Source organism: Brachyistius frenatus, unplaced genomic scaffold, assembly GCF_029030835.1.
Source record: "Brachyistius frenatus isolate BFR_SWC_R1_liver_20210118 unplaced genomic scaffold, ASM2903083v1 Contig_40, whole genome shotgun sequence".
In the NCBI taxonomy this organism is placed as follows: Eukaryota; Metazoa; Chordata; class Actinopteri; family Embiotocidae; genus Brachyistius; species Brachyistius frenatus.
The window spans coordinates 1,447,595-1,471,227 of record NW_027210639.1 but is presented as its reverse complement, the minus strand read 5'-3'; the positions used below and the strand labels follow the sequence as shown (position 1 = coordinate 1,471,227).

Sequence of the window (23,633 nt, the reverse complement as noted above, 5' to 3'; positions counted from 1 at the left end):
TATACCTTCTAATTATTTCACACCTCCCAAGTTTCGTCTTTATCGTATTATCATTATGCTTATTGTTGTTGTTATTATTATTAATTTAAGAAACAGGAATGGAGATTTTACAGTAAGCAGTAGAGAAACATCCTGATGTCTGTGGGCACGTGTGTGAGCAGACATGACCAACCCTGTAGACGAGCACATGAAGAGGAGCGTCTCTCCTGCTGACTGTAGTTTAATTCAGCTGATTATAGTTCATGTTGTTCAGATGGTCTTTAACCGGGAAGTCTGCAGCTCCTTGAAGTGTTTTACAAGTCCGGGATGTTAAAAGGTCTAAAGTATGGTTAAATGTTGTGTTCGGGTCTTCTTTACCTTCTGATCTAAGTCTGATCAGATCTTTGTATATTTAGTTTGTACTTTTGTACCATAATTAATCAGTAACTTCAGGAGAGAATAAAAACAACTGATTGGCAGGTACGAAAAACTGCATACATTCTGTGGTTGTTGGTCGAGGTTTGAATCAGAGTCAGCATGATGGCAGCCAGCTGCCAGGACGTCCCAAACTGAAATAAACACAGCCTTTCTCAAAGTGTGTGTGTGTGTGTGTGTGTGTGTGTGTGTGTGTGTGTGTGTGTGTGTGTGTGTGTGTGTGTGTGTGTGTGTGTGTGTGTGTGTGTGTGTGTGTGTGTGTGTGTGTGTGTGACACACACACACACACACACACACACACACACACACACACACACACACAGATCCGTGGCATTGAACCACTGCTGATTCACTCCCAGGTACCAAATGAAAGCACTGAAGTGGTCGGCGCTGGCAGTCAATAGCTTCTACTTGATTTAGGACATTTGTGCTGAAATGGATTTGGCCTCCAGTTGTTTGTGCGCTGGAGGCGCTTTATGGCAGATAACATGCTAAGTTGTTCCTTTTATGGAACAGAGTCTGATGGATCTCATTGTGCCTCTGTTGTCCTGCTGTCAGGGTGCGGTGAGCGGGGTGTTGCTGGTGACGCCCAACAACATCATGTTCGACCCTCACCGGATGGACCCCCTGGTTCTGGCCCATGGGTGCGAGGAGTACGGCATCATGTGTCCCCTGGAGGAGGTGCAGTCTGCCGCCATCTACAAGGAGATCACCGACCCCAAGATCAGAGAGGCCGTCCCCGAGTAAGAGAATACGTGTAGTGGTAGGAGATGGCTCCTGTGAGGAGGACGGCATTACATAAAGTATATGCAGCTATGAATGTGAACACAGACCTCTCACTCTGATTTACCTCCACATAAATCTGCATTCTTAGTTTTGATCTTCCATGTGTCTCTCACCCACACAGAAAGGCAGCAACCTCACTGTAATCAATGTCATTCTCCGCAACCATTAGCAACCATCGGACAGTGTCATCACCACCCCCACACACACACACACACATACCAAAATATAAAGGAAATGTCAATTACAATGGGGTTAATGAAGTGTGCCTGCACCCTCCTACATTGTGATTTCTCACCTCTTTATGCAAGAGGAAGCAGCCACTTCACAGGATTCACTTGTGTTGCCTCCACAGATTTGTCCGTTTTTTATTTTTCTTTACTTTTATTGATTTAATGTTGCCAAAGCCAAGTGTATGCAAGTGACAAATAGTGTAGAGTTATGAACCATTTCTCTCTGTTCCTCATGCTGGTTGCAGGGTCTGTGGCAGAGCTGTATTTAGCTGCTTGAGTTGGAGCTGTTATTGTGCAGGCAAATGGGTGCTTTTTGTGCCCAGCTGTTTTCTCAGCTGAGGCTCATTGTCTGTCTCTCTCTCTCTCTCTCTCTCTCTCTCTCTCTCTCTCTCTCTCTCTCTCTCTCTCTCTCTTCTCTCTCTCTCTGTCTCTCTTGCTGTCTCTCTCTCTCTCTCTCTCTTTCTCTCTCTGTCTCTCTTGCTGTCTCTCTCTCTCTCTCTCGCTCTTTCTCTCTCTCTCTGTCTCTCTTGCTGTCTCTCTCTCTCTCTCTCTTTCTCTCTCTGTCTCTCTTGCTGTCTCTCTCTCTCTCTCTCTCTCTCGCTCTTTCTCTCTCTCTCTCTCTCTCTCTCTCTCTCTCTCTCTCTCTCTCTGTCTCTCTTGCTCTCTCTCTCTCTCTCTCTCTCTCTCTCTCTCTCTCTCTCTGTCTCTCTCTCTCTTGCTGTTTCTCTGTCTGAACACAGCTGAGCAACAAGTGCCTGTAGGATGTCATTCTCTCAAGTGTTTTGTTTGCATGCAGCCTCTTTGAGTTTTTCAAAAACAAGACTTCAACATTTCTATTTGCAGTAATTTGTTCCCCTGTTCAGTGAAATAAATTAGTTTGATGTTTGGGATATTAGCAATTACACAACTATGGATTAATCACAAAACAAAAACACAGTTTTCTCCTTGTAGGTGTTTTGTTCCTGGCCTTGTGCTGAATTATTTAGCCTACCTACATTGACACACTGTAAATAAGGTGGACAAAATAATAGAAACACCTGTCAATGTAATAAAACACAACACAGAATCACCACAATCATCTAAAATGGGAATTGCCATTTCATCAAAAACTAAACATTAAAACAGTTATAAAAAAAACAACATGTTTGGCTTTATTACAGGGCTGTTGTTAGATCTGCTAAACAGTCAACTGAACATACTGTATGTACTCCTGTAATTATCGTGTTTAATCTTGTGAATCATGTTTGACCGTTCAGAGACGGAATGAGAGCAGAAGCAGCAATCTTGTGTGACAGCATTATTAAGTTAAATTAATGTGACCAACATAATTTACTTGCTTTTATTTAATGTGTCATTCAAATTGAATGAGGTTGTGCTGCAGAAATAGCCTCTGACACTATAAATAAGAAATTATGAACCATACAAATGGTTGATTATTAGTTAAATATGTTTGGTTTTGCTATTTCAAAAAGCTGTCAGACTCACAAGACACATGCAAAAAAAAGTTGGCTTCGTAAAATGGAAGATACTAGAAGAATTGAGTCCCTATTTCAGGTCTTCCCAAAAAAAAACTGCATCCTAAATTTTCCACAATGTATCTGGTGTCTTTCACTAAAACCTCCATGACAGAAACAGTATTCTGTCAAACAGGATGTCTGTAAAAGATTTGAAATGTCAAGCCTCAACCGAGAACTTTCTCTTGACACCAGAACTTGTAGTTTGTAAGTGTCCAACATCTGAATATTTCTTTTATTTTGACGGTCTTTTGTACCACTTTCATGTTTCCAGTAACCTGGAGCCTCTGCCGGCTGAGAGGCATCCCTCCCAGAAGGACCCAGAGCAACGCCTGAGGGAGCCGGGGGCCAACGACAGCGGCAGCACGGCCCCACTCGGCACCGAGGGCTCTTTCTCTGAAGATGTCTTCACCGAGTCGGAGCTGTCCCCCATCCGGGAGGAGGAGCAAGCGTCCTCTGAGGATCTCCGTCTGGACAAGTCCTCTGGCGCTTCCACAGAGTCTGTGCAAACCGTCACCAAGGTGGAGGCCACCGGCAGCAGCTCCCAGGCCCCAGGCCGTGCCCGTGGCTCAGTCAGCCAGCCGGAGGAGCCCGCCGCCGCGGCGAAAGCAGAGGACAATCCACCAGACACCGCCACAGAAAAGAATAGCCGGTCCCCCATGGGGTCCAAGCAGCACAGCGTAGAGAAGCCACCAGGCACACCCACCACTACCACCACCACCACCAGCAGCAGCACTAGCCAGGCCCAGGGTCCCAGCAGCAGCAACTCTCGCCCAGGGTCCCAAAGCTCAGCCACCACTGGTGCCACAGACACCACCACCCTCTCAGCCAGTCCACACGGAGATGCCAACCAGGGGACGGACGTCTCCAAAACGGACACTATGCAACAGGGCAAGGAGGAGAAGGAGAACGCAGAGCAGACGCAAAAGGACGGCACGGAGGACTCTGCAGAGGGTAAACACACGTCCTGAGTTTCAGTCGGGAAATGTATCATTTCTACCAGGAGGTGCAGGTACAGGACATTGTGTTGTCTTTTAGCTGCTCCTCTCCGTCCACATTCTTCTGAAGACTATCAAAGTGAGTTTGTCTGCTCTCTGCCTGCTACGGCATCGCTTCTCTCATGTTGGCTCCTGATAACCTTTCCGTTTCCACTCTGCCTCGGTGCTAGTAATTAGAACGTAAAAACGAAGGGAAATGGCATCCTCTCTAGCTAGCCGGGCTTTATGTGGCTCTTTGATCTGTGGCTCTGGTGGTCCGGGGCCACTCCTCTGGGTGATAAGCTAAAGCCTATCAAACAGCACAATGCCACAAACACACCTGGCGCCCAAAGGGGAAACACGGTGACGATTAAACCCAACATCAAAACACCTTCTGAGACGGCATTCAGACAGCTGATATTTATATTTCACATCCTTCTCTGGCTTTGCTTTCATGTGCATTCAGACAAACTACAGATTGCACAAACCTGCATGTTTAAGATTAAAGGGTTGACCCGAGGTTTTAGATGTGTTTATATCAAACATCAAACTTATCTGCTGGTAACATACACGACAGCAAGAGAAAAACATCAGCTTTAACATCACATGTACTTGTATACGTTTTAAGATTATATATATTTCGTGAAGAATCTTAAAAAAAACAACCCTCCTGAGAAATGGTTTAAAATAAAACATAGTCGTAAAACAATGTTGATGTTTTTGACCAGGATTTATTTTCATCCCTGAGACAAACTTCCCAGCCCATATTTCCCTGCACTCCAGCCTGCTGCATATTTGTGCACATAAAAAAAAAATCCCTAGACACATTTCTTGGGCTACAAATTGCAGCCAAAATAACGAGTTTTGAATGCGTTTGAAATCATGTATCCTTAAGGTTTTTGCTTTTACAGAGGATTTCTCCCAAAGCTCAACCTAAGGACCCTAACACCGGTATTATACCCCTGTGTTGGTCTCGTTTTTACTACAGATCACAAATACATAAGATTACTAGCCACCCTTTTTGGTTTTAGGTAGGTAGGTAGGTAGGTATATACTTTATTAATCCCCGAGGGGATTTAGAACGCTTTCCTCCTTCCAGACATCCATTGGTTTCCATTTGTTCCATCATGGTGTCCTGTCCATCACAGTGAGCTAATTGTTGCTCTTATTTTGTAATATAATCTCCTGGCAGCTCGACAGTCAATCATGAGTACACATCATGGTTTTCAAAGTGTCCATGTTGTCTTATTGTTTGTGTTTGAGGTTTGATTTCATGACAGATTGATAATGCGCTTCTACTATAGATGTCAGGTTATCGTTAAACACACCAGCACAAAGTCTCACAATAGTTTCTGCTCTCAGCTGTAACAAAGTGACATCATGATTTCACGTAACCTTATGAAGGTAGCAGGATGTTCACTGTGATGGATCACCTGACCACATGAACTGCATCGAAATACTCTAAAAAAAGCAGGCGGGAAAATGAGCAGTAAAATATACACTATTAGTAGTTTTTAAAATAACACGGCAGCCTTATTGTCTGTCTGTCACACTCACTGACTTAGTTGTGTCCATATAACCCACTCTACTTAAACACACAGCTGTGATTCCAAAATGATTCGTCTCCCCAAGAAGACAGTCAGAGACAGATTTACCGTTTACTCCCTGGACATCATTGTCTCACAGAGAGCTGAGCTTCAGAAGCAGCTCTAATTCACGGGCATCTCAGCAGGGCTGCCCTTTATTCTGTGCACATTAACAAAGCCACACAAGAAACAGCCTAAACAAGCTGCTTTAATACAGAATTCATGAATTTAAACAAAAAATGAATTTGTCCCACTTGGCTACGTACTGGAAGCAGCTTCATGATTTAGCGTTTTGCTTCTGTCCAACCAGGGGCAGGCTCAGTGTGATGCCACCGGCACAGTGATCTCATTCAGCTTCCTGCGGCTCTGACCTTATAATAGGCCACTGATAATGTACCACGGGCAGAAGACTTGGTGTCACTATCAATCATAGTGTGTTACTCCACTTATGTCTGTCATCTGTTGTGTTTCTTCCACAGAATTACTAATGCTCGCTGAAGTAGCAAGTAAATAAATCCAAAACTAGGTCACATAAAAAAAAACAGTTATGAAGAGTAACAGTTAGTCAGCAAGATGTGCTTTGTTTTTGTTTTTAGACATTTGGTCCAGAACAAAAAATCCTATGTTGACATTTTGGGAACTATGCTCTTTTTTTTTTTTTTTTAGCTTAGCTAGCCTGGCTGACTCATAAAATAACAATATGTTGCTATCAACATCTCAAATCTCACTAACTAACAGCCACCAGAGTTTATACCCCCAAAAAACATTCCTTGGCTGATTTCTGTGTTTCTGTGATTGCCTCCTTGTCCAGGTTCAGGGTCTGCTGAGAAGCGGAAGCACCGCTCTCACAAGTTCTTGTGTCTGCGAGTGGGAAAGCCCATGAAGAAGACATTCATTTCCAACGCCAGCGCCTCCATGCAGCAGTATGCCCAGCAGGGCAAGAAGCACGAGTACTGGTTCTCTGTGCCGCAGGAGAGGTCAGTACCTCCGCCTCACCTTCCACTGCTCCCCGGGCATGATGCATTTGAATACAAGCAAATAAGGGTTGTGGTAGCCTAAGTAGTAGGCCAAGAAAAATCTTATAACCACTGCTGTGCCCTATATTATAAAGGAGTATTTAAGATGGACACAGAGCAAAGTGAACCCATATTAAATTCCTAACAAGCCACAATAGCTGAGGTACCTCACCTTCAGTCCTTTTAATATTTGAAACCAATCAAATATGCATTCTTTGTCAGGTCTGTCTCCCACTGCAGCTTCTGCCCATCTCCCTGTGCTGCCTCTGCTAGACAGCTCGATGATTTATTATTCATTCACTCTGCAGGGAGACAGACGCGCACTTTATGTCTGCGCTGGGGCGCACACACGACCGAGGATCGGCTGCAGCCAGCTGCTCACTCGCTCTGTGTTCTTTCCAAAGCTCATGATTTGTATCCTCAGTATGCGTTTCACTCACAAATGTGCTCCTGGACTTTTTCTGACCTGCGCTGAAATTCGTGATGTTTCACATCAGCTGAAAATAGCCTCGGCTTGTTTATGTGTTGTTCCAAGTTGCGTTGCTCAGCCTGGATGTAACGCTGCCAAGTCAGCAGTAGTCATGATTGCATTAGAGCTCTTCACACTGGAAGGAGATGATGATGAGAAAATATGGGCTTCCTTGCACGTTCTTGTAGAATGTTTATGTGGCGAATTAATCCCAATTGCACTAACAGCCTAATTTAAGTCCCTTTTCTTTAAAAAGCCATTTATTTGGGCCAGATCTACAGCCGATTGGACGCAGCACGACGCTGGTTCATAGCTCTGTTCAGTGTGGTTACTTTTTCTAAGTGAAGAAGCAAAGGGATAAAGACGCTGCACTGCGCCGCTTCTCTTTGCAGTATGTATCTATAGAAGTCCAGCAGCAGCACACATGGTGCTCTCCCAGGCTGATAATCACATTTGAATCAGACAAACAGGCGTGTCCTTTTTAGTTAGTCATGCTACCACAAATGCCTCATCTTGCAATGTGTTGAGTGCCTGATTGCAGTAATGACACTGAAATCCCCCTCTCATCATTAGTCGCTATGAACTTATGAAGTCGTGCTTGTTAAAGCCTTGTTGTTTTTATCCCCCGGGTTGCTCAGCTACTTCATTTCCCACCTGACAACAACAGGTTTGCTGTGATGCGCGTTGCCCAGGGACATGACAGATTTAAAGCTGGTATTCAAATGCAGAGCTCACACGTGTTAATTCTGCTTGTTGTGAACCGGTCTGTCTTTGCTGCAGGCTGAGGTGTGAGGGAGAAGTGATCATAAACCTTTCAAACTGTCTACACGGTGTCTCGCAGTCCTTTCCCTCAGACGCTTAATGTAGCCTGACCTAGATGGGAGGCGACCCGCATGATGTGTCTTTTAAGTGTCCTGGCATTAGCGTGGGAAGAAGAGGAGGCTATTGAATGAGCCGCAGACAACCAGGACACTGACTACAGCTCAACCGCCTCAGTCTGCCATAACTCTTTCATGTCCACCAGCCAAAGCAGAGCACGACACAGACTGACTGTGTTGTCTGATGTTTTTAACAGTACATACTATCATATCATATAACAGTTGACATAAAACAGCTTCCTCTTTTGTGTCATGACTGATTAGCAAGGAAGGCAGAGGGGTAAAATGATCGTCCCAGTGTTGGAGAGCTACAGCAGCAGATCACCAGAGATCCTTGATTTACGCAAACTGACTACGACTAACTTTTAACCTGCTCTGTCGATATTATTATGTCAACAATGGGTCTCATTACTGTGTGTAATGTGAACGATGTTGAAAAAGCCGCAGAGAATTAACGCCCAACTCTGAATGCTTCCTCTGCTCCGAGGAGCTTCTTTTTTTAGCATCTTTGAGCTCATTGTTTTGGTTTAAATGCTTTACAACTTTACTGTTTTGGTTCAGTTTTTCTTATCAACCTCTTTTCCAAGGGCAGCTGTTTTCAGCAGACAACCTCTGACACGTCCGCTGTACTCTACCAAATGACAGAATGACAAAGATAGGAACCAGCCAGCAAACATAGTGAAACGTTTAGACTACTGTAACTCCCTCCTGGCAGGTCTACCTGTTAGCTCCATCTGACCTCTGCAGCTCATCCAGAATGCAGCAGCTCGACTGATCTTTAACCTCCTAAATTCACTCCCACTACTCCGCTCCTCCGCTCCCTTCACTGGTTACCAGTAGCCTCCCGCATCCGTTTCCAAACATTGGTACTTGCGTACCGTGCTGTGAACAGATCAGGTCCAGTCTACATCCAGGACATGGTCCAACCCTACACCCCAGCTCGCTCCCTCCGCTCTGCATCTACCAATCGGCTTGTTGCTCCTCACTGAGCTAAACACTCTACAAAATCACGACTGTTTGCTGTCCTGGCTCCTAAATGGTGAATGAGCTCCCCACCGACATCAGGACATCAGAAACTCTGTACATCTTCCACCACAAACTAAAACCACACCTCTTCCGACTTTACCTTGAACAGTAGAACTTTAGTAGAACTTAAAATGACACTTACTGATAGCACTTTGTAGTTTGGCTTTCTTGAAGAAAATTGTATTTCCTTGATTCCTGTTGTTCTGGGTTTTGTACCCTCATGGTTGAAATGCACTTATTGTAAGTCGCTTTGGATAAAAGCGTCAGCTAAATGAAATGAAATGTAATGTAATGTTTAGCAATTACAAAGTCAGTTATTTATCCCAGGAGATGGTGGAGATATTTATAGAAAAAAGAGCTGAAATGCGAGAATGAACATTGGACTTGGAATCGTTGTGTGTACAGAAACACAACTCCTAATACTAATGCTAAAGTTGCCGTGTCCTTGAGATGTAAAGCAGCTGTGAGCGAACACAGTTGCCCTTGTCGATGGTAATACGGGTGGCCAACAAATTCAATTAACTATTTTATATTATTTAACTATAAATATTATAGGAATATCTGTTCCAACATGAGGTAACCACACTTTAGCACAATTTAGTGGAATGCTTTGCAAAATATGTGATCGCACACAGCCAATCTGTTCTGTCCCCTGTGTTTCTTCCCTCAGATCAGACCACCTGTATGTGTTCTTCATGCAGTGGAGCCCGGACATGTACGGTGAGGGCGTCCGGGGGATGGGACAAGAGCCCGGCTTCATGGTCGTCAAGAAGAATGAGGTGACAGAAACGACTGAGTACGAGCTCATCACTGACCTCAATGTGAAGGAATGGGAGGTAAGGTCTACGCAGCCACAGCTGTTACTTCATCTTGCCTAGAGTGCGCCTCATGTGTTGTCTCCAGCTTCACAGATATGGATTAAGTACAGCTCCCACTCTGCTATAATCCATATCCCGTGAAACTACAATCTTATTTGGTGTAATTGTTAATTTATTGTTATATGTGAAATTTAATGTTAAGTAATTTTGTTGATTTGCTGTCATTATGCAATACATAGAGCAAATGTATTGTGCTGATATTGTTTTGTAAACCATTTGAATTTTGTAGTTGTGAAGCTTTAGTTTTGTATTCTGCTTCTGTATTTTGTACCTTTTGTGAACCACTGCATATTTCTTTGATGGTACATTTTTTTGTCAATTTTTGATCACATGTAATTTATGTAAGATGTGTGAACACTTTCTTTGCTTGGAAATGCGCTTCCCTGAACTTCCAACCAAAGTGTTTTGCATGTTTGTGTAATTGTTTATTCTTCTCAGTCACTGTATTATAGTTTCATCACATGTGTGACTGTCACCTGTGTTGGTCAGCATTTGGCAACTTTTTTTGCTGAATGGAAAAAGGCTAACACTTTTATGAGTTGCTCATGCGTTTTGGATTATGACAAACCTCCAAACAATGTGGCACTGATGTGAGTTATTCCTTCTTTGTCAAACTAACCTTTATTGTAAATTTACAGATTGTGGAAATGAGAGTAGGAAGCAGGAAGTATAGACCAAGGTTGCTCATCTACATTTTTTTGACTTTTTGGGCAGGTCGATGAGATTTAGTCAAATGAGACTGTTTACAAGCCTGTGGATAATGAAAAGGATGCAGTCATTCATTGTATGAAGAAATTGATACGATGGAAGCAGTGTCCTGCATTTAAATTTTAATGTAAATGAATGATGTAGGAAACAAAGTGGACTGATTTGTTTGTCCCTGGACTTCTGGCAAACAGAGGCCACATGATCCATTACATCTGAATAAGTAAATAGGAACCTGAACCATGAATTTTAAGCAACACCTATTTTCATACAGCTTTAAGGAAGTTTATTTAAATTCTTGATACTAAATGTATTTGTTGTTTAGTGCTAAGATTGCCATAATAGACTTTTAAAGAAAAAAATGAGTTTCTGATTTATTGATTCAATGAGAGCTTTATATCTATTCCTCCTTGTTTCGTCATTGAGGAACAGCACGTGTTAAAGCCCAGAAGATGTGTCCCCTGGGAGAGGCGTGTCACTGTGTCTTTAAATTCTGTCTGCTTTGGGGCGGCATCGTCGTTGTTTTTTTAACCAATAGGAAGCCGGGTCTCCTCCCGTCCCGCACTGTGATTGGACTTTAGCGGTGTCACACAAATCGCACGGCGACAAGACCCCTTTGGGAAAAAAAAAAAAAAAAAAAAAACCGCTTCTATGTTAGTGAAGCAGGCTGTCTGTCCGTCTGTCCCTCTGTCCCTCTGTCCGTCCGTCTGTCTCCGGGCGACACGGGGGAACTTCACGGATCTGTAATGTGACTTTAGAGCTTTAACGGCGCCCAGTAAGCAGGAGATGTTTTCCAAGAGGGTGAAGGACCAGGAGAAGCGGCTGACCCCTAAGTACACCGGTGTATGTTGCTTGTACTCACTTCACGTTTTCTGTCTCCAGCGACGTATGTACGTTCTGTTGTTGTTGTTGTTGTTGTTGTTGTTGTTGTTGTTGTTAGCCAGCCAGCCGTGCTAACTCGCTAGCACGGCCAGTTAGCCCGCTAGCCCTGGTAGCCTGTCGGGTCCAGTTGTTCAGTGACTGATGCTGAACAAAGCGGCTCCTCCGCAGCTCTCCTCCCGTCACAGCGCAGCTCTCCTCCCGTCACAGCGCAGCTCTCCTCCCGTCACAGCGCAGCTCTCCTCCCGCTGCCGGTCCTCTTGGCACCGCCTCGTCGGGCGCGTGTGTGGCTCCGTGAACTGGGTGAAAGTTTCCGGAGCTGCCGGGTGGCTCTCATTTATTTAACGTTGCGTTACATGTTGATGAGTTGTCACACACCCTGCTGTTGGTAAAGTAGCTTTCAACCAGCAGTCATCTCCCCGGTGTCGTCCCCATGCTGACCTTCATTGATCATCAGCATCATTGATGACCTGTTTCTGCTCCAGCTTCTGAAGGCCAGCGTGCTGCTAGCTCACCGCTATCCGGGGCAACATGTACCTTCAGCTGGAGGTAAAGAGGAGCACACATGTATTTTTTATGAGGGCTGTAGTTTACGCTTTCTGCTGCATTATTGAGACCTGTAAAGAGGCAGCTTGTTACCAGAAAAGTTATTTACACCAGTCGCCACAAGGTCAGCGGATTATGTCAGCTGTAAAACAGTAATTACAAGCAGCTCCTGACATCTTTGCCCCGAAATAGTTTATTTAGTAAAAACGACTTGTGTGAGGAAGATTATTGTAAGATACACCTGTGTACATGACTGTGTGTATTTCTGGCTGTTGTGTTTGTTTACCTCATGCACAAGTCTTTCTGAATCTTCCCTGTACTACGACACAGTGGACCATTAAACGCCAACGGCAGCTCTCCGTAAAGTATTCAACAGTAACAACAGGAGTAACAACAACAGTAACAACAACAGTAACAACAGGAGTAACAACAACAGTAACAACAATAGTGAGAACGGGAGTAACAACAGTAGCAACAACAGTAACAACAGGAGTAACAACAACAGTAACAACAATAGTAACAACAACAATAGTAACAACAGGAGTAACAACAACAGGAGTAACAACAACAGTAACAACAATAGTAACAACAACAATAGTAACAACAGGAGTAACAACAACAGGAGTAACAACAACAGTAACAACAATAGTGAGAACGGGAGTAACAACAGTAACAACAACAGTAACAACAGGAGTAACAACAACAGTAACAACAGGAGTAACAACAACAGTAACAACAACAGTAACAACAACAGTAACAACAATAGTGAGAACGGGAGTAACAACAGTAGCAACAACAGTAACAACAGGAGTAACAACAACAGTAACAACAATAGTAACAACAACAATAGTAACAACAGGAGTAACAACAACAGGAGTAACAACAACAGTAACAACAATAGTGAGAACGGGAGTAACAACAGTAGCAACAACAGTAACAACAACAGTAACAACAGGAGTAACAACAACAGTAACAACAACAGTAACAACAACAATAGTAACAACAGGAGTAACAACAATAGTAACAACAGGAGTAACAACAACAGTAACAACAATAGTCACAACAACAGTAACAACAATAGTAACAACAATAGTAACAACAGGAGTAACAACAACAGTAACAACAGGAGTAACAACAATAGTAACAACAACAGTAACAACAGGAGTAACAACAACAGTAACAACAATAGTAACAACAGGAGTAACAACAACAGTAACAACAATAGTAACAACAGGAGTAACAACAACAGTAACAACAATAGTAACAACAACAGTAACAACAGGAGTAACAACAATAGTAACAACAACAGTAACAACAATAGTAACAACAGGAGTAACAGTAACAACAATAGTAACAACAGGAGTAATAACAACAACAGTAACAAGAGTAACAACAACAATAGTAACAACAGGAGTAACAACAGCAGTAAAAACAATAGTAACAACAACAGGAGTAACAACAACAACAGTAAAAACAATAGTAACAACAGCAGTAACAATAGTAACAACAGCAGTAAAACCAACAGTAACAACAACAGTAAAAACAATAGTAACAACAGCGGTAAAAACAGCAGCAGCAGCAGCAGCATGGGGTGCAGCTTTGCTGGAATGTAGCCATGCTGAGTGGGTCATTGTTTTGGTCTGTCTGGGTTGTAGTTTAGTGGATTGTTATTCCTGACAAACGGATCGTGGACTTGGCAAGTATTGTTGCATCAGTCAGGCCTCAGCAGTTGGTGTTGTTTATGTTTCATGTTCAAGCACCAAAATCTTGTGTGTTTCTGGAGAGGCCTCTAACGGTTTACTTTCCACTGCAGCAGGGTTTGGTTTTTGTTTTGTTTTGTTTTTTGTCAGGCTGTTTTTTTCCTTTTATACTAACAGAAACATCTTATCTTGGTGACGCAAAACGTATTACACAAACATGCAAAACGACAGCGCTCTTAAATACCTCGTCCCCTCCTCTGATACTCAAAGTAAACGCGCAACGAGGGCTTTAGTGTTGGAGTTTTATTCACAACTCTTACATCCGCCCTGTTGTAAAGAGGAGCGCTAAGTTTGTCGGCATCACACTACTTAGTGCACATACTGCCTATCAACACTCATCCTTTTCTCCCCATGGCCAGCAATAGAACTGGCAGAGTTTTATGTTCCACCTGTTCCTGTCTTTGTACTACCAGGTAGTGTCTCTGACGGAGTACCACCGTCGCATCGATGCGCTAAACAGCGAAGATCTGCGCTCGCTCTGCAAACGACTCCAGGTGCCCTGTCTGCCCCTCCTCTCCTCTCCGCTCCGCCCAGTACTGCTGCTGTCCACGCCGACATGGCCTCCTTTAGGCTCCATCCTGCTCATGTAGCACACTGACCTCAGAAACACATGTCCCTACTGATCTAAATAAGCATCATGGGTTGAGTAGTTTCAGCTCTCAAAACCTTTTGAAAAAGTTGTTAGACCAGATAAACTGGAAATAACTTGTCAAGCATTTGACTGAAAATAGTGTTTATCGCTTCATTACAGGAAAGTTGGCTTGCTTGGAGTGAGGAGGTTTTCACGTGACGGCAGTCTTATCTCCGTGTGTCAGACTTTCCTTCTTCTCTGACATTTTTTTAGTGCTTCAGCCCAGCAGATCAGTTATAACGTAGTAACTGCTGGCTGTAGACAGATATGTGAAATTGGATATAGGGCACAAAGCGAGGGCCGTTTCTATAAGAATTGACTTTTCTTAAAAAGACAATTGCCTTTAATGCTGAGATGAGCTGAATGCAAAGACTGAAGGCCTGTTTAAGGACAGCTCAGGAGACGGTCAGAGGACTGAAGGACAAAGAGGCGGTGTGTTGGTGAGAGAGTGGAAGTAAGACTCCCCTGACAGGGTGAGTGAAGTTTTCTGAGGACAATGCCAGTCGGCTCTATTTGAATGAGGCCTGAAACATGAGAGCATCGCAGCCACCAGTGGCGAAGCGCTCCACAATCAACCTCTGTTATCGAGAAAGATAAATAACCCAAACAGTCCGTTGGTCAGAGAAAATGTCAAACAGTGGAGTGCAAATTATTCATTGGGTTGATTTCCTATTCACTTTGCATTCTCCTCTCCCAGACAGCGTCTCGGCCCGCTCACCCACTTCTTCCAAAAGCAGTCCTAGTCATCTGGCATCGGAGAGTAGCAGGAAGATATTCAGCTGTCCTCATCAAATTGTTGGATTATCAGTGTGTCGCTAGCAAACACTGCATTTGTAATTTCGGCAGGACAATTTGGAGGTTCAGAACCCCCAAATGGAGGAGAAATTTAAATGAGAGTTTTTGTTGCTGAGGTTGGGCTTTGGTTTAAGGCTAGTTTTCCCATGCTGCCCCCGTCATCCAGCATTTATCCCTGACCCGTGTAGCTGAATCCTTTAAGCTCCGTAGAATTCATTATCTACCGCTACGTTTTTATGTTTTCCAGTCCTCACTCGGTGTAAAATTAATCCCAACCTACTACAGGTTGCAGCTTGTCAGTGGTTACAGCCGTACAGAGCCGGTCTAGTCAGGCCTGTTCTATCAGTAGGCCGATGTGATGCTAAACAAAGTGCTAGATGGATGACAGCACCTGAACCCATGCGCTGCTGGTGCTTTCTGCAAGTCAAACCCTGTCAGTGCGTGTGTGTCTCTGAACATTTGCTTGTACTTGTAGATCACCACCAAGGAAGAGGTGAACTCCAAGCATGGCACGGCCATCAAAACGGAGCTGGAGCCCGAGACGTTCAAGCCCAACCTCAGAGAACCCAGTGATCTCCTGGAGGCCGACCAGATAGAGAAGGTACAGGCTGCTGCGATCCACATACAGTATATGAGTCATTAAACTGCATCCATGTTAATCAAACTTGAATTAATAACATAATCTCAACAAATCCTTTGCGAAAACCGAAACCAACAAAGAACTGATTCTATTAATATTGTGTGTGTTGTCAAAGCCTGATACATCTCGTTCCTCTTTGTTCCCCTGTGTCACAGAACAATACTGTTATCTAAACACTATTAAAACACATTCATGCGCCGCTCTGTCACATTGGTTGACATGTTCCTTCATTAAAGTGGACATCGTAGTTATTTTGAGTCGGTGCCACGCTCGCTGTTCTGTTACTGTAAATACTCACTGGTGCCGTACGTGTATAAATACACTGCTGAAAATAGTCCCCAGCAGTTCCTCTATTTACACCTGTCACATTAAGTTTGATTAAAGACAACAGCTGTTGGAGAATTACCCAGCCTTTCTTGAAATGGAATTACACTATTATAAATGAATTACCTGTGATTACCTGTTTTCAGTAGAAACCAATGGTCTCACAGCTTTTAAAGCTACACACACAATAGGAAAGTCAGACATTGTTGGGTTTGTTTGTGTTCCTTTTAACATGTTGACAATGAGACAAATAGCTTGACTCTTTCACTGGGTATTCTCATGTTGTGTGCAGCCTGTGTGTCCCGTCATGTTGGGTTTGAAAGCTAACATGTAAATGCCGAGGGTAGGCTGGTCATTTCGCTTCCAAACACAGTGCAGTCGGGGAATAGATGTTTTTACTGCTGTGATATCAAACATGCAGCGGCCCGTCCAACAGTTGGTTGGTGGCTAAACGAATACATTCAGCAGAAACAATAGTATTTACAGAGCAGCCGGCACCTGATGGTCACCTGATGCCTCCTTTACATCAGACGTCGAAACAAATGAACTGGTCGGTTTTCTGATTTGTGGCAGAGTTACAACAACACGTCCCGTTTTATTTATTATGTGCTGAATTATTTAAAATCGATATGGATTGTGAGTAATTTGTTTACAGACAAGAGCGGCGCAAACAGTCAGAAATAATCAAAGAGAGAGACAGAACAGACGTTTCCAAGTCACTAACCTTTCATGTTGTTTTGAAGCGTGGTGTATGCCTCGCAGGCATTGCAGGTTAACACGCTCCCAGTTGGCGTATTAACCAATAGGATGCCAATATGTGGCTTTTTTTTTTAATCACCCTGAGGATGCAGCTCAGAGCTCAGAGCTCGGCTCGGCTCGGCTCGGCTCGGCTCGGCTCGGCTCCCAGCAGTGCAGAGGTGAACCGAGTCGGGCTTCATTTCTAGCCTGCCGATTACACGACTGCTTCAGCTCCACCTCTGTAGGATGTGCTGAGCCAACAAGAAAAGTGCAAAGTGGCTGATGAGTTATTGGAGAATGAACAGAACATTTAAAGGCCTTTGTTCCACGCAGCGGAAACAGCATACTATAAAGAGTTGTCACTTTAATTCCATGTTTTAGTCCGTGTCTGTTTTATCTGTCCATTTAAATGAAGCATACGCAGCGCGGCTCCTCCAGCGCCTTTGTGGGCTTTATCTCCCCGTGCAGCACAGCGGCTGTTAATCCTTCAGTCTGTCAGCAGCAGGGCAGCCGGCTCTCTCAGGGAGTGCTGGACCTCTCTTTCTCTGGAGACTGCTCTTGGTGTTTGGAGCCCTGTTACTCTTCTTTAAACGCCACACGGTGTTAAAAGGTCGCTGCAGATGTAATTGAGCATTGGTGGCTGTGGCCTTTCTGCGTTTCAATTTCTTTCTCTTTTTCCTCTTCCTTTCTCCATCCCGCTACTTCTTTTTGTTTTTTTTTTTTTTCCCTTTTCTCCCCACAGCTTGCCAGGAATCTCCCACCACGGACCATCGGGTACCCGTGGACGCTGGCCTTTGGCACGTCAAAGCACGGCATGAGCATTAAGTCGCTGTACAGAGCCATGCAGGGCCAGGACACCCCGGTGCTCATGGTGATTAAAGACAGCGACGGCCAGGTAAGCTGCAGGCTTAACAGAAACACAGCGGCCTGGTGCTCGGCTCTCTGTTGGGACTAAGTTATGGTGCTGATCAGTTTGTAAAACCTCCTCCTGTGTTCTTCTTCCGTTTGCTGTTTCTGCAGGTGTTTGGTGCGTTGGCATCGGAGCCCTTTAAGGTCAGCGATGGCTTTTACGGCACAGGAGAGACCTTCCTCTTCAGCTTCAACCCAGAGTTTGAGGTACGATACGTTTCTCAGCAAATATTCAAAATATTCAGCATTTGAATGAGCAGTTTTCTCAATATACAGTATTAGGACCAGGAATTTTCAATATTTTTCAGAAAAGGAAAATTGCAGCACAAATTATGGCGCAATTCTGTAGATTTCATGCAGTTCAGAGGGGGAGAGTGTGACCCTGTGTTTTTTCTTTGGCCACAATAAACATATATCCCCTAAACCTGCAAGTTATCACCAGATAACTACAATTTGCTGATGTCCCCTAAACGCCTCACATGCCCCCAGTGAATGCTACTGAGCACAGAGAGTCCTAAAGTCACAGCAGCACACACAATTCAGACAGATATGTGGGCAAACATTAGTATGAAAAGAGTGAAAGCGTCCTAATGTAAGATTTGTGGAAGTGGGCAGGTTGCTCACTGACGCTGAGGATATTTACAACATTTACTGTGGAAACGGTGCATTTTAAAACGACATCTTGTCAGTATGGATGTCGCCTTGGTATCACAACTTAACACCGAATGACGCAGCATTTTTTGATAATAGATTTTACTGCAGTGACGGTGTCGCATCCATAAATGTACCAAAAGTTTGGGACACAGCCCGATTCAGTATCCCTCATTATTGGAGGACATCCAGGATAACTGATGCACAGTATGTTTGGCTGATCTCGGTTTAAAGCTGCACTGACAAATATTTGTATAATAATATTGGTGACAAGCACACAGAGATTCAACACGCAACCTCTGCAGTTCTCATCAGCTCCACAAAAACCTTTGTGGCCCCAACGTTTGGTTCACTGTCGCTGACCTCAGCAAACCTCCCCTCCAGCTGCAGCGGGCAGCTGTTTCAGAGGAGAAGCTCCGGATTGCATTCCCTGTCCAGCACCAAACAGTAGATGGCGAGCCGGGGAACAGAAAGGAGCAGTTAGTTACAAGCAGAGTCACATATGTCCATCGCGAGTCGGCAGAGACGCAGCTGAAAGGGGAATCTGAACTCCGAATGGATGCTGCTCGCTGTGTAAATAAGCAACTGTGAGCTAAAACGTTCAGTATTTAACCTGCGTATAGTCTAATGTTGTTGTTGTTGTTGTTCTGCTGCCCCTAAAAACACAGGTGAAGTATGTCATACGTCAGAGAGTGGCAGCAGCATCTGAACACACACATGAAACAGCTCTGCTGTGTGGACAATAAGACTGCGATGAATTCACTGTAAATACTTCTTGCAGAGAGTTAAATCATCTTTACAGAATCCTCGCTGTGGAAATATCTGTTCATCTTTGCACATGACACAAGTCTCAGGGTTTTTCTCCTTTGAAGTGTTCAATCCAATTCAATTCAACTTTATTTATATATTGCCAAATCACAACACAGGTTATTTAATGGCACTTAACACATTTAAAGTCTTTACAACAAGACGTTATAATATTATACAGAGAAACACAACAATTCAACAATTCATCAATTCATCAATTCAACAATTCAACAATTCATCAATTCATCAATTCAACAATTCAACAATTCATCAATTCAACAATTCAACAATTCATCAATTCAACAATTCAACAATTCATCAATTCAACAATTCATCAATTCAACAATTCAACAATTCAACAATTCATCAATTCAACAATTCAACAATTCATCAATTCATCAATTCAACAATTCAACAATTCAACAATTCATCAATTCAACAATTCAACAATTCATCAATTCAACAATTCAACAATTCAACAATTCATCAATTCAACAATTCAACAATTCATCAATTCAACAATTCAACAATTCAACAATCAATTCAACAATTCAACAATTCATCAATTCAACAATTCAACAATTCCCACATAAGCTAGGAGGTAAAACCTCCTCTTTAAGGGAGAAAAACCTCCAACAGAGGAAAGAAAAACTCCCTCTTATCAGGAAGAAACCTCCGACAGAACCAGACTCAGAGGTGGGCGGAGCATCTGCCTCCACCGGTTGGGGTGAGAGGAGAGCAGAGAGAGAAAAGGACAGCATAGAGATAGAAGAGAAGAACTGTTGGTGGAGACGACAAGCGCAGATCAGAGACATGCAGCTCCATGTTCTCTAAACAACTGAAGAGGTTCAATATTTTGAGACTAGAAGCCAGCTCGACTGACGCCTGCGGACACAGATAAACAGGCTGAGGGCAGCACATGGACCGGATCTGGCTGCACTCCTTTCTCTACAAACAACAAGCAGAATTACCAGAACAGCTTGAAAGGCGCTCCGATGTTCGATTCTTCAAAAGTCGGACCTCCATCAAAGAGCCGACCTGCGTGTTCCTCTCACGGCACCGTGGAACACTTTCATGGTTGTACTCGGCAGTCAGACGTCGAGAAATGGGACGTTACTGCCGGATCCTCAAACATGCACCCGTCCTGTCCTCAAGATAAAGTCTGCTGGACAGAGAATATTAGATGATGTCAACATTGAATATGTCATACTTCATACGCTAACACGTGCTCTGTTATGTGCCCAACAGGTGTACAAGTGGACAGGTGACAACATGTTCTTCATCAAAGGAGATATGGACTCCTTAGCTTTTGGTGGAGGAAGGTGAGCCACAGATCTACAAACAGAAACGTGACGATTGTTGCGGCAGCGAAGACGCTGAAGCAGTTCCGTTAAGTTCAGAGGACGTATTGCCGTTTTATTGCGACAGCTGAAAGTGTTGAATGCAGGAAAACACGCTTTCTTTTCGCCAGAAATGATTCGTACGAGTTGATGTTTTTCATGTTTAGTACTCCTGCTGTAAGTTTTACTTAAATAGATCAAATATCTCCTGAATGAAATAAGCCTTGAAATGGCCAAATTTAACGATAAATGTCATGAGCCGGTAAATATCCGATCGAAGAAGAAGTAAAAGTGCAAATCTGAAGCGGTCTGAGGTGCTGTGATGTGCACGGAGGAGGGCGAAGCTGCGACCTCTGAGGAAGGATTCCACGTCATCAGCGTCAGATTCACCGTGAACCTGAAACCTGAGCAGAGAGCGAACAAACACGTCCGACTCTGCTGCTGATGTAGACCGAGTGACGTAACCTGGAATACGTCCTCAACGCGGTTCCAGCTTCCCTCTGCTCATCACAACTCTCCGATCCACGCTCGGATATATTACCAACTGTTGGCACCTGACAGTTGTTGATCCTCAGGGCTGTGAACAGCAGGTGTCTGGGTTCAGAGGCCACTTTCATGTTGAAGGCATCATGAAATAATGCAGTTTAAAAGCTCACTTGTTGGAAAAAAAAAAACAACAACAACCCTCGAATAGACTCAAAGACTTCAATAAATATAAAGGTGGTGACTGTGTGTTTTCTTCTCTTGTAGCGGAGAGTTTGGCCTGTGGCTGGACGGAGACCTTTACCACGGCAGGAGTCACTCCTGTAAAACATTCGGGAACCCCATGCTCTCTAAAAAGGAGGATTTCTATGTGCAGGACATAGAGATCTGGGCTTTTGAATAACCGAACTGTGCACCACAGGGGAAAAAAAAAAAAACAAGTCCTGCAAAGGGCAAAGCGAGGAGTCCTCCTCCTTTAGAACAATGGAACGTCCCAAACCTAACTGCACATCACCAGGGCTCCCCAGGCCGGAAGCCCGCTATCGGATGCTTGTTGTGCGTTACTACTGCAGTTATTACGGAGCTTTTTTTTCTTTGTGAAAAATTACCTATGTGTGTATCTTGTTACAGCCTTGTGCAGCGTCTTTGCAGAGTAGGGGGAGAGTGTAAAGAAGCGGCGGTGAGATGAGCTGGTGTCGGAGGGGAGGGGAGGAGAGGGGAGGGGAGGGGAGGCGGGCGGTGCCTCCGGGAGGACCACCGGAGCTCCTCTCTCCCGAGAGGAGGTGATGATGATGAGGTTTGGGGCTGCTGCGAGAAGGGACAACTGCCCTGCTGGTCCAGATGGTGCATCAGAACTTAACAGAACCTCAGAGAGTCCCCCCCCACCCACCTCCCACTCCCCCACCCCCCCGAGCCCTCTCAGACCCCCCCCTCCTAGAACTTTGTCCGTTCAGTGGGATGTTCCTCGCTGTGCTGTCAGCCTCGACGGAGGGAGAGACCGGAGACAGCAGCTGAACACATTCCATTACTGGTGATGGTGGAGTGTCAAAATACACGTGGTGATTTGTGGTGAACACGCACATACACGAACACATCAGGATACGATCACACTTAACTCAGAGAAGGGAGAATATTTGCTGTGTGTGTGTAGTGAGGGGGGGGGTGGTCTTTTTACATTACAGTACAGTCCGGGGTTGTCCTCTGAGGCTAAACTTATAGAGTATCGTGTGTTGTAGTCCTCCTGTTGTTCACTGTCATAGCACACCATCTGAAAGCACATAGCTATAATCTGACCACCCATCGTCGTAATGTTCTGTTCAGTGGGTGTACGTGTGAGTCCAGCTAACACCAGCTCCTCTCGCGAGATGCTGGCTGTACTGTTCGTAGACGGTAACGTGTTGCAATAGATTTGTGGAATATGCAAATAACTGTCCTGTGACCTCAAATAACCCGCAGGTCGTGGCACTTTTGCTGCCGCCTGTCGCTCTTTCAAGAGACAAACTTGTAAAGCTTTTACGTCTTGATACACAATTGCTTTTCCGGGTATCATTTGAAAAGCCTGAGACGTGGTTAACTGTTTTACATGCATATATGACAATTATATATTGGTATATATGATTATATATGGGTTTGTATAATCATATATATTTTGCTGTTGAGTGTGACAGTGATCTCTTTGTGCTGATCATTTCAGCTGTTACTATATAATGTATATTACCCTGTAAATTAATGTTAAAATAGTAGATTTGTTCCTATATATATATATATAAATACATAATTGTATATATATATATATACATATATATATATATATATGTATATATATATATATATATGTATATGTATATATATATAATAAAGTGTGGATTGGTGGGTTGCTTCTAGCACTTTAATCTGGTGTAAAAGCGTCATGGCCAGGTTCTTAGATTCTCTTAGCAGTAGCTGTACAGTACTTTTTTTGGTTTTTGTTTTAGACCATTAAGATGTTAACCGTTAGTAGAAAGCTTGCTGCTACCCATATCAACGGGGTACGTCCTAATGCTCTGTGTCTAAAAAGGAGGATTACTCAAAGGTGTGTGTGGGGGGGGGGGGGGGGGCTGAGCGAGGTCACACAGGGCAGCGGGCCTCGGTTTCTCTCTGCGCCGGCCGCCAGGTGAGTCTGAGCAGGTCCAGGTAGGTATGCAGGCAGACTGACCTCCGACAGGCAGAGGATGGCGGGCCAAGGGAAGTGTGTACAGTGCAGGGCGTCCCCCTCCCTCCGTGGAGCTTTCTTCCCCCCTTTTCTGGTCTTCCACACCAGTATTTGTGTCCTCGTGGAAAGTCACAAAGAATAATATGGATCATTCTTCCAATTATTTCACCAGAATACAATGTATCAGTAATGTATAAATAACAATAAAGCTGAATTAATTGTTGTAACCTGGGATATATCTGATTTTGCGATGCTTCTTTTATTTTACTTCCGGGTCATACGTGTGAAATGGTGTGGCGGATGGACAGTGACCAACAGAAATGGCCAGTAATCGGTGGTTTATATTGTGCTGAGTCACTAGTACTTGGTGACCAGGTAGTTGTAGATACCCAGATGGAGTCTGGAGTTTCTCACTGCACGAATTAGGGAATCCTAATGATGAACTGATACATTTATAAAT

General features: G+C 44.0%; 1 protein-coding gene across 6 annotated transcripts in view; it reads left to right on the top strand.

Moving 5' to 3' along the window:
• Positions 1-22,755, top strand: part of oxr1a (oxidation resistance 1a) — a 169,876-nt gene extending 147,121 nt beyond the window's left edge. For 4 of the 6 annotated variants that reach the window (XM_069702116.1, XM_069702115.1, XM_069702113.1 and 1 more), the window contains 10 exons: positions 973-1,157; positions 3,219-3,898; positions 6,319-6,484; positions 9,567-9,732; positions 14,078-14,158; positions 15,566-15,691; positions 17,535-17,687; positions 17,813-17,908; positions 20,408-20,481; positions 21,250-22,755. In XM_069702116.1, coding sequence (XP_069558217.1) covers positions 973-1,157; positions 3,219-3,898; positions 6,319-6,484; positions 9,567-9,732; positions 14,078-14,158; positions 15,566-15,691; positions 17,535-17,687; positions 17,813-17,908; positions 20,408-20,481; positions 21,250-21,385 — 1,863 coding nt within the window. In that variant the 3' untranslated portion in view covers positions 21,386-22,755. The remainder of the gene's footprint in view (positions 1-972; positions 1,158-3,218; positions 3,899-6,318; positions 6,485-9,566; positions 9,733-14,077; positions 14,159-15,565; positions 15,692-17,534; positions 17,688-17,812; positions 17,909-20,407; positions 20,482-21,249) is intronic. The other 2 variants (XM_069702118.1, XM_069702114.1) reach the window with 1 other exon arrangement.
• The last annotated feature ends 878 nt before the right edge of the window (positions 22,756-23,633 follow it).